Source organism: Sesamum indicum, linkage group LG1, assembly GCF_026168435.1.
Source record: "Sesamum indicum cultivar Baizhima isolate 11 linkage group LG1, ASM2616843v1, whole genome shotgun sequence".
Taxonomy (NCBI): domain Eukaryota; kingdom Viridiplantae; phylum Streptophyta; class Magnoliopsida; order Lamiales; family Pedaliaceae; genus Sesamum; species Sesamum indicum.
Window position 1 is genome coordinate 21,309,975 of NC_142657.1, and position 16,005 is coordinate 21,325,979.

Sequence of the window (16,005 nt, forward strand, 5' to 3'; positions counted from 1 at the left end):
GAATTCATTGAACACAATCAATGCGGCCTTACCCTAATATAAAGTGTTCATATTTCTCAATCGCTCGCAGTAAACTACAGTAGATACAGTGTCCGCGATCAGTCTATCATCGCATAAATGATTGTTCGCCGACCGAACGAGAAGTTGCCTTTCGTCGCCTTATTGGTCGCGCTTACTCTGCTGATAGCGAGCGACGCCTCGGCGGCTGCGGCGGTCGCCGAGGGCAGCTCGAAAATTCGTGAAATCACATTTCCAGACAAGTGTTTCGACGGGTGCAACAGGGAGAATTACTGCACCTGCAGAGTTAAAGACACCGAGCGTGCGTTCTGCTGCACGTACTGCAGAAGAAAATGCAAGCAGGGCTTTAACGGATGTGAAAACTTACCGATTGGGCCGCCTTGTCCCTGAGGCCACAGAATCATATGGGCTGGGCTTATTGCCGATCCCAAGTATTTTAAGCATTGGTGTTTCAGCTATGGATTGAACTTTTATTTAATAAAACTTTCACATTAATTGGAATATTTCCAGCAATAGTTATTTTATTTTTCAGACTGCTTTTGTTTTTAAATAGTTGAAAATCAATAGTATGAATATTGGATGCATGCATTTTTTATATATTATTATTATTAATAATAAATAAAAGAAGAAGTATATAAATTCAAATAGTCATCGGTTAAAACTGGAATAGATTAATTTTAAATATGAATAAATAAAAAAATATTAATAAAGTCGATAATTAAACTGATGATTATTTTTATGTACTCGAACCGGCCTTCTCCTGCACCTTTTCCAGTTTTCCTCATCGAAGAAGTTCGTAAAATAACCAAAATCACCCCTAGGCCGCCGCGGAAATGGCAGCTCCGGCGACAACCCAGGGCGCCCACCTCCTCCGCTTGATTCTCTCCTGCCGAAAAATCACCGCCCAAGTCACGTGCCCAAGCACCCATTCCATTGTAGCCATGGCTTCGTCCACCGAACAAGAATTCGCCAAGGAGTACAGAGCGAAGCTCAACCGTTTTCCCCGCGCCAACATCTTTTGGGACTCCAAAACTGCTTCCAGAATCGGGGATAAGATCGCCGTCCGCCTCAGAGAAACTGGGGTATCTAGCGTCCGAATCGACGTGCAAGAAGAGCTATCGAGGCCCCTCCATTATCGCAAGATGGTGGGTCCATTTTTTGACTCTGTAAAGCGGTCAGGAATCACCATCGACGGTGCTGAGGGTTTAATTTTTCTGGGTTGAGATTAGTTGCCTGATTGTTCCATTCTTGAGGTACTTACTTTTATGTCTAAATCCAATTCGATTGTGCTTGTTCTGGCAATCTTTGGTTGATTTGGCCCTTCTTCGTGTTAAAATAACTATCCACTCAATTCGTTTCTGATAATAGAAGGCTAGTTATGAGCAGCGAAGTCTTGGTGGTACTCTAAGTTTGGTTCACTATATGAGTGATTTTCCATAAAAACAACGAATAGGCAATCGTTGGTGCATTGATGACTGCTAAAGGTGGTAGAAACTAAGGGGTGTTTGTTCACGAGCTTATTTCAAGCGCTCATTAGTTTTTTTTTTTTTTTGTCAGAAATAAGCTGAAAATTGTGTTCTTGATCTATAAATTTGAACTGTTAAATTATACTGATTTGAACAAAAACTATAGGTAGCACCCTGTCAACTTTTGTACCTTCTCAAAAAAATTATAAATATTAAACTTATTCTCCAAGCACTCAAATTCAAAATTCTCAACCTTGACGACCACAAAAATTATGCAGCTTTGAGTACAATTTATTTCCACTGTAAAAACAGAAACTATTTTAAAAGTCGCATTAATGCTGGAAATAATGTTTGAAGAAGAGAAGAGAGGAAGTTGTCTCTTGTTTTATTGTTGCTGCGCACATATTAATAAGTAGGAGAATAATGTATGTAAATATTGGATTCATACAGTTTCTCTGTTAGGCATTTTCCATTAGTAGAAGCATGGCCCTTTTGCTCTGACCTTATGTTTGTGCCATGTAATTGTTTTACTGACTTCTGTCCAGTGACTGTTGAAACTGTAGTTTGTAGCTTTCTTGATTTGGGAAGGGTTGAATTTTCCACTGTTTCTTCATTCAATATAGAGTTTCCATGTATTGAATGTTGAGTTCTATTTCAACTAAGCTGATCACAATCTGTTTGTTGTCAATATTATAAACTTGGCCCGCAACTGTAAGAGATTTATCACATTCCTTGACAGTAATTTGATCGGCAGCCGACAAGTTAAGAAATAAGCAGATTTTAGCAGAAGAACGCCGTAGATTTGTGTAGTTTCAAAATTGCATAACCTCCCTGAAGTTGCAGAATTGTAAAATTGATGTATAATACTTTTGTTATGAGATTAATTTCTGTTCACTATAACAGCTATTTGTATATTTTTGTTTAAAATCATCATCTGTAGTTCATCGATTTGCAGAGTCCTCTGAAGATTTATCGTATGTCATAATGGGTTGAATTAAGGATCAATTGATATTCTACTTCTAACTGTGCCAATGATAGACAGAGAACGCAGAGACCACAAGGAACTGGAGAATCAAGCAGCATGATTGGAAAAATCTCATGTCAATTGGGTGCGGCTCTATTGGCTTAAAGAATTAAAGCTATCAACAAGCCAACGCTTTCCTGATTGAAGGTGTTGTCTTGAAGAACTTCCATTGGTTGGCCGTGATGTGGTGAACGGAAAATCGACCACTGAAGCTGTTTAAGGAGTTTGCTGGATCCTGTTCCAGAGCTAACGAACATTATTACTGAGACCACATCCCAAAATTTTTTTTATTTGACAATAGTTGTTCTTTGGTTCTCAACGATTCTTGAGGTTGCAAAATTGGCTAGTCGTGAAGAGCGTGTACGTCCATGGATTTTATATCTCTCGGATCTCATGTTCTTAAAGATGCTGTTATTTACGCAGTCGCCCCTTATTGAGCATCAAGAATTCAAGATGCTCTTGGATATTAAAGTCCATTGATGCGTACTTCAATTCAATGTAATGTGACTAAAATGCTGTTACAGGGCTCTGTTTGCAGAACATAAACTTTTTTTTAAGACGCTTTTTTCTGCTTTCTGGAATTGCATTCTCCTCTATTTTTTTTGTTTTTTTTTTCTCCAATTTACGCGATTTGGTGCCTAATTAAAGATGCTTCGTGCAATGGATCCAACGTCCCACGTTTCCTCAATCGAAAACTTGAGATGGATCAAGGAAACTAAATGTCAGGCAAAAGAACTAAATGATTAGAAGATTAACATAAGGTGGCTAGCCATAAAGAACTGCTCAAGTTCACTCATATACATATATATGTATATATATACCGATATTTGCGAAACATGTTTTTCTATACTGGACTACTTAGAAAGAGGTGAAACAGTCATGGTCTGAGGAGTTTGAGTCGTCACAGGGAGAGTGGTTGTGTCTACCTTCATACGTTGTTATCACCATTCGACAATCTTCCGACAGGCGCTCCACCCGTTTCTTGACTCGACAATTGCTATGTGTGCATCTGTAGTAACTTCTGCAAATAATAAAAACAAATCAATCTTTAATTATTATTTATTTTCATTAACGAACTATACAACATGTCGAAAATCGATTGATATATAGTAATATCATGTAAAGAATAATAGTTAACAATACTTTCCACAAATTGCATGTGGTGAGTTCTTTACTGGGTTTTCAAGAAAGCCCAGAAAGGATGATGGTATCTACGTCAAAATGCTGACAAACATTTTCCAGACAGAATGTAAAAATTTTGCAGAGAAAAAATTTCATCTAGACAAATTATATAGATGTCCAATGCAAGGCTCATAAACGACAGATGTACAATTTAATAAAATTGATCAATTATTTGTTGGGTAAAAAACGTAACATTTGAGTTGTATAATTGATTCAGTGAGGCCAAAACCGCGTCTAGGTAATTTTTTTTTCATAATTAGTGTAATAGAAAATGATCTTACAAATGTAGGAAAATCGAACAAATTGCAGAAAATGAAAAGAAACCAAGAATTTTAAGAAAAAGTTAATTTAGGAAAATCGAACATTTGAGTTATTTATTGCTTTCTTTTTTTTAAAAAAATATAATGTATATTTTTTATTCATAATATATTTTAAAATACAAAATAGTATTTATTATATGCACGCAAGAACGATGTGCCACGATGACTAGTATATATATATTGAGTGGTGGTGAGTTGCGGAAACAAAATCACAATTTAGTTCTAATACCAATTGATGTATATGATTGTAATCGATCAAAAGAATAGAAGAGATTAGAAGAAGCCAAAGGAAACACAAAAATACTATTCCAGCAAAAGATCCAATAATTCTTCAATTCATCAATGGCAGGTTGAGGGTATATATGATGAAAATAAAATTTAACTGGGAAATAACTAAATAAAATAATATTCTAATTCAAATAATTCATTTTTTATTACCTAATTCCTTCTAGATACCCATCCTCTTATTGAGGTTTGGACGTCATGGGTGAGACAAGTAGCTAGCTAGTATTTAAAGCTACATGTGAATTTTAAGACAAAATTCCAGCTTTATTATGTTTTGAGACATAAAATTCCCTCAGACATCCTTTCGAAAATAATCAATGTGTAAGAATTAAGGGAATTAATTACTCCATAAAATCCTAAAACATGCATGCATGCATAATGCTTCAAACTCACAAAACATATATATATATATAGAGAGAGAGAGTTTCTCTCATGACTTTAATTTATTTAATTTGCTAGCTAGCTAGTTCTTTTTTCCTAGAAATTTCCGAAAAATGATTTTGTTCACCAGGATATCATGTGAAAATTAGATAAACAACACCGTATAATATATATATATATATGTGTATACATCGAGAATGTTATGATTAATCTAATTAATTATGATGCTATTTTGATATGCATAAATAATGTTGTCATTTATTGACAAATATAATTAAAATATGTTGGTAATCATTTTAGAATTAAGTAGAAGAGGATATATTTTTTCAAGAAAATCTATAAAAATAGTTCACTTGCCCTCTCTTGAAGATCAACTAATATTTTTACACAAATTATAACTTAATTTTTCTTCCCCCTCAAATCCAATTAATCTGCAGAATATCATATATAAATATATATATATATATAACCTCAAAAAGAAAAAAAAATAGAGAAATTAAAAGAATTAATGATAATAATTAACTTATGAAATTAAAAACTATAACAGTACTACTCTCACACTGTTAATATTTTTGAGACTATTGATAATGATATATTCTCTAGTTTGTATTTGGTACATCTTCATTTCCTCATGTGATAATACATATATATATATAGGCCTTGCATCTGAATAATATTAGGACAAGTGTGAATTTGTTATTATTCTTAAATCTCTCTCCTAATTTTTTGCCATCAGTGTGCAATAAACTTCAAAAAGGACAGAAAGGAAACAAGAAAAGAAAGAGAAGCCAAATGATATATATATATATATATGTAATTAATTCTTAAAATTTCATTAAAGAACACAAATCCCAAGATGAAGTATTCATGAAATTAATTAGCTGAATTAAATTAAATCAATGAAAATAATAATATGTATATGAAAGCAAAAAAATGATGAAAGAAATATAAGTAAATACCTAGGATGAAGGCTGTTCTTGACAACCTTCTGACCGTACTTCCTCCATTTGTAGCCATCATCAAGAACATCCACATCACTCCTTGTCTGAAAGCAAAATCTTGGCTCCCTCAGCTTTCTCCTTATCTTCACCTTATTGCTCTTCTCTGATGATGATGAATTCCTCCACCTTCAAATACATATATATGTATATATATATATTCCACATTAACAATTAGATTTTTTTTTTATTAAAAAAACTATATATATATTACAGAAAGTAAAATAAAGATGAGACAACATTAACATGGGAATCTGATCAAATAAAACATGTATGAGTGTACAATTAATGACTGTAGAAAGTTATACATAGTGGAAGCAGCACTGTCGTCTTTCCTCAGACTTTGCAATAGTTCATCACACTACCTATACATACGGACATGTGTGTGTTTGTGTGTGTACTGTATATAGGGTTTCTGCATATACATAAATATGTACGCATATCATTTACAAGAAGATAGAAAACCCTTTTGGTTTCCCACTTCATTGGAGCATTAATAATTAATCTTCCCAAAAGAAAAGCTGTCGTTCCCACTCATCATCTCCTCAATTAAGTTCCACATGGGACCATCAACCAGCAGATCTCTCTAGCTAGGGTTTATAAGTATCCAGTGAAGAGAGAGAGAGAGAGAGAGGAATTGATGATATATACTTGATGAAGTTGAAAAGAGTTATAATGAACAGAAAAAGAAAAAGAAGGGATTGAAAGAAAATGCGATGATACCAAGAATTGCCACCCTCGTTCGTGTTACCACTGCAATTTTCATCATTCACACCTTTCGGATCCACTCCTCCACCTCCACCTCCCACCTACACATTAATTATTGTAATTTCATTATTTCTTCATGTATATATATATATATATATAGAGAGAGAGAGAGAGAGTAATAATTAATCAAAGAGAGAGAAGGAAAAGAAAAAAGATAGGTAGTGTAATAAAAACGAGATCTTAACAATGAAGCAACTAACAAGAATGAGATCGACCAACTTAAACCAAGAATTCAAACTAAAAATGAACGTCAGTAGGAAGAGAGAAGTACCTGGTGGTGGTCGTTATTCCATGAGGGTCGACTGTTTACAAACTGATCATTATGATTGAACCCTAAGGAAGCATTACTAGTGGCGGTGGTGGGCTTAGCGGTGAGGGACATATTGTGAGAAGAGGGGTGGTGGGAGAGTGGTGGTGGCGTCACCAGAAAGCTCAAAACCTGATTATGATGATGATCATCTTCAAACTGTACAAACCCCATTTCTTGATGATGATGAGGAGCAGAGAAGGAGCAGATTTGGAGAGGAGGATGATCGTATATGGGCGGCAACGTCGTCCCTCTTTCCCCTTCCATTATTAGACTAGTGTTTTGTGTTTTGTTCAAAGTAAAGGCGGGGGGCTGATGATGATGATGATGATGATGGATTGAAGGAATTTCTGGGTCTGTCTCTGCCTCTGCCTCTGCCTCTTTCTCTTTCTGATGATCTTTATTATATTCCTTCCATATATCTTTTTCCTTCTTGTTAGAGTAGCCGCTGCGCTTAGTGGATATGTGGAATACTATTATTGCATGCCCAGTACAAAACCCTGCCCTCCATTCCCACAATTTACATATATATATATATGTATATATATACATATGTCTACAATATTAATTTCTAACCTGAAAAAAAGGAAATTTTATCATATAACTTTAGATTTTATTCATTTTGATTCTTTATTTTTGACAATATTAAATTTAGTTTTTTTACTTAGATCTGGTCATTTAGTTTAATTTATAACTTTTTTGTCCTTTTGATGATAAAGGTTAATGGTTCATTCTAATACTCTAAGTGTAATATATATACACAAATATTTTTTCAATAAATCTAAATTCTTATACCATTCTAAGGGAGTATTAGCTACGGATGCGAAATGAATGGATATATATGAATTAAAATTGCTCTTAAAAAGCTGTGTAGGGATAAAATTATGCGGAATTGGATCGAATGACTAAAATTAAACACTTTTGAAAGTTATAAAACTAAAAGTAAAATTGATAAATTTAAAAGACTAAAATTAATACCCGAAAACTTTAATGATTAAACAAATATTTTTTTCTTTCTAACATATACAATAAAATATAATATTAATAATAATTCAAACTCTATGTTAAAAAATATATCTATTAAGGGGTTGTAATTTTTGTTTTATTAATATAATAAATAAATATGATTTTTAAAAAAATATGCTATTACAGGAATTGTTTTAAATATCAGAGAGTGATAACCGTATTTATTAATTGTTACTGAGCTGATTATATATATATATATTATCAATAATTATTTTTTACTTATAGTTTTTTTGATTCTTTTTTGTAATGAACTAATATTTTAAATTTATACGTACAAACCCAATATTTATGTATGTTTGATGTTTATTTAAATATATTATAAACTCAAATTTTATATTACATACAACGTTACGTATATATATACATGTGATTTAAAATACGAATTAAATTACTTTAATTTGTGCTCATTGATTATTATTATTTTAAAGGGGGGGGGTGGGTTCTTTTTGGTCAACTAGGTAGTAAACTGTAGAGGGAATATTTGTGCAGTGAAATTTCAAGATTATATATACATACATACATCATCCTCTTTTTTCTTCTCAGGTTGTCTGGATCATTCACCTACAAACAATAATAATTTCAAGGCTACTCTCTACTGTACTACATATATATGTATATATATAGAGCCTCCCATTTTTCTCTCACACGCACTCACACCCTGCAAAATTTCTGTCACATTTACGCATTATCACAACTCATCTTTTGTAATAATATTGCACTGTACACACATACATATATAGTTTAAGACATAACAAAAAAATAACACTAATAGTAACGACACGTATTTCTTACCACATAGTGAAGTTCGGTGCTAATGCAGATTAGCAATAAATTTAATAAAAAAAATTATTTACTAACTCTGATTTTAACATCAAATATTTTCTTATAATGAGAGATATTTATTAAAAACATTAAATATAACACGCATTTTAGTTTAATTACTTATTTGGGAGTGAAGATCCAACGTAATTATTTTTCGTGTTAATTGACACAATTATTAAGGTAGCCAGCTGCCAACATCTCTGTCTCTGTGGTCAAAAACTAATTATATGAAGCCAAGAAAACGGAGTGCAGGTTCACACAGTACGGACTTGTAGTTTTTTCTTACTCTGCATAAGCCCTCATTTTAGAATAATGAATGATACTATTTTCAGACAAACCATTTCTATTTTATGTTGCTCCATCTATATATATATATTAATTAGTGCATTTAGAAATCTACTTCTTTGGTCACTCAGATATGTGTTTGTTGAACTAAATAAAATCTTATCTCGGAAATTCTTGCATTTTTGTTAATTTTTAGACGTGAATGAGATCGATCTTTTACACTACTTTGATATTACACATGACTTGTGTCCTTACAGTGGGGATTTCACCGGGATTACTGTATCTTCTGCTTTTGTGCAAGAAATACGGTATAAAGAAATATGTGAGTTAAGCAGTAGCGAAATTTCTGAGTGTCCAAAAATAAAAGTGAAAAGTGAAAAATTGAGGTTAGAGTAGTTGGACTAATATTTAGGGAAAAGTATTATTTTAGTTCGTTAAGTATGCCTAATTTTAATTTTAGTCCGATAACTATGTCCATTTTTGTTTAGGTCCAGTAACTTACGAAATTGCTTACTTTTAGTCCTTTGGTAGATTTTTGGACAATTTTACCCCTATGAGTGCATATGGACTAAAATTATCTTTAAAAGTTGCATAGGAGTAAAATTGTCCGAAAATCAGCCAGAGGACTAAAAGTAAGCAATTTCGTAAGTTACTAAATCTAAACAAAAATGGACATAGTTATTGGACTAAAATTAAAATTAGACATACTTAGCGGACTAAAATAATACTTTTCTCTAATATTTATAATCACTACTACTACACTATAAATAACCACGATCTCAACTTCATGGTAAATCAACACTATTAAGTATGGTTAAAAAAAAAATTAAACTTTTACCACGATTAATCAATATTCACCATGATTTTAGCAATGGCTAATATTTTGATCATACTTGTAGAAATAACGACTAATGACCATTGTGAGCCCGTGTTGCGTTTGTATTTGCCATGGTTGTTTTCTTTTGGCTATATATAGTAATTAAGCGTATCGAAAAATTATATTTTTTTAGTGAATTTTACCAATAAGTTATACAAATTGGTAGAAAAATACACTTAAACTAACTCAATTTAATCATTTTAAAATAAAAAATTATTAATAAAAAATACTATTTTCTCTTCTTTTTCACTAATAAACTAATAAATACTTAATTTAAGAGTTTTCAAACACCCGTATAGTGATGCATAATGATGTAGCTAGATAATTAATCTGATTTTTCTAGAATACAAATTTCTCAAAATTAAACGTTTAATTAAATTTCAAATTTTGATCATTCTATTGTCAAATCAAACTTAATATTTTATTCGATTTGATTCGACTAGTTAGCATCAAGACAAGTCACACACACGTGGAAGAATCTTAAAACATAGCAAAAAAATATTAATATAATCTAAAACCCTATGATTATTATAATATTGGAATTAATCTAAATATAAATTATTTGATGTCTTTCAATCATAGGTTGCTACCTGGCTATATTGCTTCCTCAATCAGTTCTAGAAATTAAGGGAAAAGAAAAATCGGACAAATCATCATGCTATGATACCTAGTTGACATTAATATTGTCGAACATTAATGAGGAAATTAAAAATGACTTAATTAAATTGAACAATATACTATATCCTACATACGTACATCAATCGTATAGTATACGAACTCAAATTGTTAGTTGGAGACTTTGAGTTCAATCCATCAAAATTTGTCCTGAATCAATACTCGTATCCAATAAGGCAAAAAGTTCTAGATGAAAAATTAAAAATGAAATTTTTAGGGTAAATCACACCAACATCCTTAAAATATACGAATTATATAAATACTCTATAAAATTACAAATACGATGTGAATTAATTGGGAATATGTATATAGATATGAAAAAGTGAAATAGGTAGGAATAATAGATAGAATGATGTAAGAAGGGAATGGAGTAGGGGGAGGAAAGTTTGGGAATGAGGATGTGAAATATTGTCTGTGGGGAGCAGAGGAAAGAAAATGATGATAGGAGTGAGAAAGAAGATGTTAATGTAATAGAAGAAGAAGTAGAAGATGGAAATGGAAGTGTCTACTCACACCACTCTTCCCTGCAAAAAGTTGCAAACTACTATCATCACCCCCACTCATTATCACCCTTTCATTTCAACTACACCCCCCCTTCTCTCTCTCTCTCTATATATCTATCTATATATATATATATATATATTTCTTTTTTATTAAAAATATTATAATAATAATAATTTAATATTTTCATATTCAATGTATATATATGATAATAAATTCAAATAATAAAAAGGGATCTTCATGTCAATTGTCGAAAAGCTGAGGGACTTATACATAAATAACCCTAATTAGAATCTGGTAATGTGTTAATTGAGATAAGCATGGCTAATCTAGAAAAGGTGTCATTGTAATTGTGTCTCCCAAATGGATATCATCTGACAGAGGTTGATATATAGTGGTTGTCGCATTCACTACACCTTCATTTACATTAATTATCATTTGATGTGCGTATAATTAGCATGTCATTATACAATAATTAAGTTTGTCTAAAATACGGTGCAAATTAATACGTCACAAAAAACATAGTCTAAAATGAAGATTTGAAATCATTTTTAATTGTGATAGATATTACATTTAAATAATTATATATAAAATTATAGACTCCAAGAAAAAAATAACTGAAATCACAAAAAACTGCATGTAAGATTTTATTAGAATTAGGGCAGCAGTAGCAGAACCAATAATTTGTTTCCTAGTACAAAATACATGTCCTTTTCCTGCCTCACTTATTCCATCCAAATTCCATACTCCATCATCCTCACTATTGAATTTCAGATCCAAATATTATAAAAATAAATAAATTATATGTTACTTTAATTCAAAAATAAAAAAACTTATATCCTAACCAAAATTATTTAAACACTTTCCAAAAACGAGACTTCACTTATTAATTGTTCCGAATATTTTAATTATCCTCGAGAAAAAGAATAAATCGAGACAAATTAAATCTCGTGGTTCTAAAAAATAACTGAATATATGATGATATAAATAATTATAAAATATTTTTTTTAAAAAAAAAAAAAAAAGAAGAAGAAGAAGCAATAGGCGACAAAATGGTATATATATGATGATGATGATGATGATGATAATGTAGGTAGGTATAGGCATAAGGTATATGGTTTTAGGGGGTGAAAGGGCAGTAATAATTAATAGAATTATTTTCCCAAAGTGTAAAAGATATCTCCCTTTTTGTGTAGAGAAGATTTGGTAGATAAAGTTGTCCAATACATGATCGCGAACTAGATTGCCTTCTGCCCCAAACCTTGTGAGTAATCACAACTGACAAACTCGTGCTTCTTGGAACTAACAATTTCTTTTCTTTCCTTTTCTTTTTCTTTTTTACTACTTCATACACTCTAACATATATATTTTAAGCGCTTGTACGTCTATTTGATTGGAGCATGGGAAATTTTTATTTGAATTCGTTTCAGTCAAATTTGAATTAATTATATTATAAGTGTAATATACTTATTATGTAATTAATGTATAATTTAAAGAAATTGATCAATTACATCACACTTGCTCAATGATTAGATTGGTTCGAGCAAAAATTTTCTTGAAACAGTGATGTAGTTAAAATTGCAGATTAGGAGTTTGACTGCTTTATAAATTTGAAAGTCTTTTTATTTTTAGTGATATGTTTTTTTTAGAATAGAATCGTGATGTTCCTACGAGGTCAATATATCACGCAACGGAACACTAATCAAGTCGCAACCGCATTATTCAACACCCTTTGTTAAAACGAGGCCATGTGCACATTCCAAGCCTCTTGTCTGGAGGGATGATACGAAATCAGAACGGACAATACATCGCACAACGGAATACCGATTGAGTCTCAAGCTGCATCATTTATCGCCATTAGTCTGAACAAGATCCTATGTCTGTTCCAAACCCCTTGTTTGCAGGGAAAATGATACAGGCAAGGACTTCATATTGACTGCAACGAAAAACTTAGACAGCTTATAGGTTTTAAGACTTTTTTTCTGTAGCGAAATGTCTTTTTTATAACAAATTTTATAAAAATTAAAATAGATAACACGTCACGCAACAAATCACCAATCACATTGCAACTCGAACGAGAAAGTATGTAAAATGAACAAATATTAGAGTTGTGATGGTGGGTTCGAGCAAATGTTTTTCATTTCCAAGTCAGTCCAAATTTAGAAAAGGTTGAAGAAAGCTAGGGCGTAGGGTAGAGTTATCACTACATAGTAAATATCATAATGCATTGTAGAGAATATAACATTAATTATTCTCTATATTATAATACATACGTCCCAAAAATCACAGTAACATAATTTAATCAACCGAAATAAAATATATTAATATTAAAAATTAAATTTTGATCATAATTAATTAAAATTTATTATAATCTTAATAATAATTAAAATACTTATTATAATTTTTAATTTTAACTAATATTTCGACATATTACTTTCTGAAACAATAGTCACTAGCCGTTACATGGCTATGTCGACTAACTCTTCACCACCACAACTTTTAAATTTTATCCATAATAAAAAATTATGTTTTAATTTTTTACAGTAATATCGGTAAGGGAGGATTGTGATATCTCTATTAGGAACGTAATGGCAACCTAACTATTGCTATTGACTGATATGTCCTTTCATTTATTTATTTTTTTTATTTATGGGTGATTGGTCATATTTTTCTAAATTATGGCCATGAATATATTTCGAGGGAAATGGGGATTTGTTGCATCAGTCAAGATTTCAATGTGAAAATGGACAAATTTCCGGTCAATCTTTTCACTGAGTACACAAATCTTGAGGGAATATGCAAGTACTAATCATTAGCCTAGCATCAGAATTAAATTTTCATTTTATTGTGTTTTTATTTTTTTGTAAAAGAATATTTAAAATATGAGTAATGATATTAAAATTGCCAATAGCTATATATATACATATATTTAATTACAAATAATCTTTTGCATTGTCACAATAATAACTTCAATAGCGATATATATTCTACACATTATTATTGTTACCGAAAAAATGTTCGATATAATTGTATTATAACTTATCAGTATTACAATAAATTAAACACATAGAAGATTTACGACAACATCTGTATTGTCACTAAATTGTAACCAATACATATATCCCTATTTCAGTCAATAGTGATAATAAATAATTAACATTTGATACATGTTATTAATTACAAATTACGACATTGTCGCTTATACTTTTTCCACTAAGACCTCGAACTTTTGGATAGAATACGATCTCTTTGCATCTTTCAATACATTTAGATATTAAAATCTAATTAAATATATTAATGACTTCAAATAAAAGCTTACATTAGAAAAAGCAATAAAATTTAATAAAAACAACCTAATATTCGTATTAATGGTATTTAAATTGTGAAACCTTAACCTTATTATCCGAGCAGAAAATAAAAGTCCACAAAGATATGAAAATGAGACATTTCATTTATTCACTTTCAACAACCTCGTATACAAACCGTTGGCAGGTATATGTAACAATTCTAATTAATACATTTACTACAAAAGGCTACATTTTTTTCTTACAAGACTTACTTGAAATACATATTATTGAGACGTTGACATGATGGTGGAACATTCATTTTTTCCCATTTCAAATATTTTTTTAAATACAGAAAACCAATACTAATGTTTTGTTGTGTTAATGTTTTTAGATAAAGACACTTGACCATGATGACCTAGCATGTTTGGGACAAGATATAACTTAAAATCTTGGCCACGATACAAGCAGAATTGATGGTGCTAACACGTATCACATACAAGTCGCGAATAAAGAGTTTGTGTAGTTTATAAGTTAAATGGCTTGTTTTTCTAACGGAACATCTTTTCAAAACTAAACCCACAAAATTATAAAATATCTCGCACCACAAAGTACCAATTGCATTGCACGCCACAACATTTGGTTTTATCTGTAGAAACAAAACAAAACCATTTCTCAGACGCAAACCTCCGTCTTGAGGGCTGATGATATAAACAAGCCTTCCACAGCTTGCACAGTGATATCCTCTCCTTACCAACACCTCTTTTCAAGGACAAATTCGTTAGAGCGAACGACACTTCACACCGGTATTAGTAGTACTAGTAGTAATAATAACAATAATATGTTTTAATTAGTGAAAATAGAAAAAAGAAGTGAGTATAGAGAGGGTAGAGAAGGGGCAATCTCATGATTAATAAGCACTAAATATTGAAAAGAGCAGTAGAAAAGCACAAGGTGTTGTTGATGAAAGAGGAAAGTTTGCAAGTTGAAGCAAAAATGTGCTGAATTCCATGCAACAATCAATTGCCCTTTCAAATTCCTTTCCAAAATTTCATCATTATAAATACACTGTGCCTTCACATTCCCACTATTGGTGGGGTCTCTTTCTTTGTCCCCTTCTTCATCTGCTTATGTATTTAAGGTGAAACTTGCTAATCCTTCACCAACTACTTTCTTGTATTTATTTATTTTCTAATACCACAATTATAACAATTGAAAATTTCGAATTATGAGGTAATTGCAGTACTATTGGGTATGAATAGGATATCTTTGATGGACATTTAGGTAGTCTTTGGTTTCATTTTCATAAATATATACATTTGTATATAGGGATATTAAGGCTTTGTTTGATTTCACTTTTAAAGTTTTCTCTTCTTTATAAATTTCAAGATATAAAGATAAAGATACTAGTGTGTATGTTTGATTTTATATTCTGAATGAATATATGATAAATAAAGATAAGACAACATACACTGAAACATGTTTCTTGCAAAAACATGAATAAACATTCACAATGTTTTTGGTCATCCCACCTACAATCATATACTGGAACCAAATTAAACCATATACTATTACAATAAAGATTCTCACCAACTAGTAGAAATCAAACACCAACAACGCATTACAAAACGATCAAAAAGCATTATTGATGAAGTTTCTAGAAACGAGTATATGAAAACGACGTGCCAAACCAGAATATCAAGGCAAGCCCATATAAATCACACAGTTTCAAGTTTCCAAGTCACATAGAACCAGATAGAACAAGAAATGCAATATGGCAAGAAAG

At 31.3% G+C, this 16,005-nt stretch overlaps 2 protein-coding genes across 4 annotated transcripts; one reads left to right on the forward strand and one right to left on the reverse strand.

The window, feature by feature from the left end:
* Window positions 1-749: 749 nt before the first annotated feature.
* On the forward strand, window positions 750-3,089 carry LOC105179903 (Ribosomal L18p/L5e family protein). Of its 3 annotated transcripts, none has more exons than XM_011103563.3 (2): window positions 750-1,271; window positions 2,440-3,089. In XM_011103563.3, the coding sequence occupies exon 1, from the start codon at window positions 852-854 to the stop codon at window positions 1,239-1,241; it is 390 nt and encodes a 129-aa protein (XP_011101865.1). In that variant the 5' UTR covers window positions 750-851; the 3' UTR covers window positions 1,242-1,271; window positions 2,440-3,089. The 3 variants fall into 3 exon arrangements, with proteins under 3 accessions (XP_011101865.1, XP_011101866.1, XP_011101864.1); XM_011103564.3 differs by having other exon boundaries at window positions 2,527-3,089; XM_011103562.3 differs by having other exon boundaries at window positions 751-1,271; window positions 2,523-3,089.
* Window positions 3,090-3,214: 125 nt separating this feature from the next.
* Window positions 3,215-7,257, reverse strand: WRKY12 (WRKY family transcription factor). Its single transcript, XM_011103561.3, has 4 exons — window positions 6,714-7,257; window positions 6,398-6,483; window positions 5,636-5,803; window positions 3,215-3,529 (listed from the first exon to the last, which is right to left on the reverse strand). The coding sequence occupies exons 1-4, from the start codon at window positions 7,014-7,016 to the stop codon at window positions 3,367-3,369; spliced, it is 720 nt and encodes a 239-aa protein (XP_011101863.1). The 5' UTR covers window positions 7,017-7,257; the 3' UTR covers window positions 3,215-3,366.
* Between the last annotated feature and the right edge of the window lie 8,748 nt (window positions 7,258-16,005).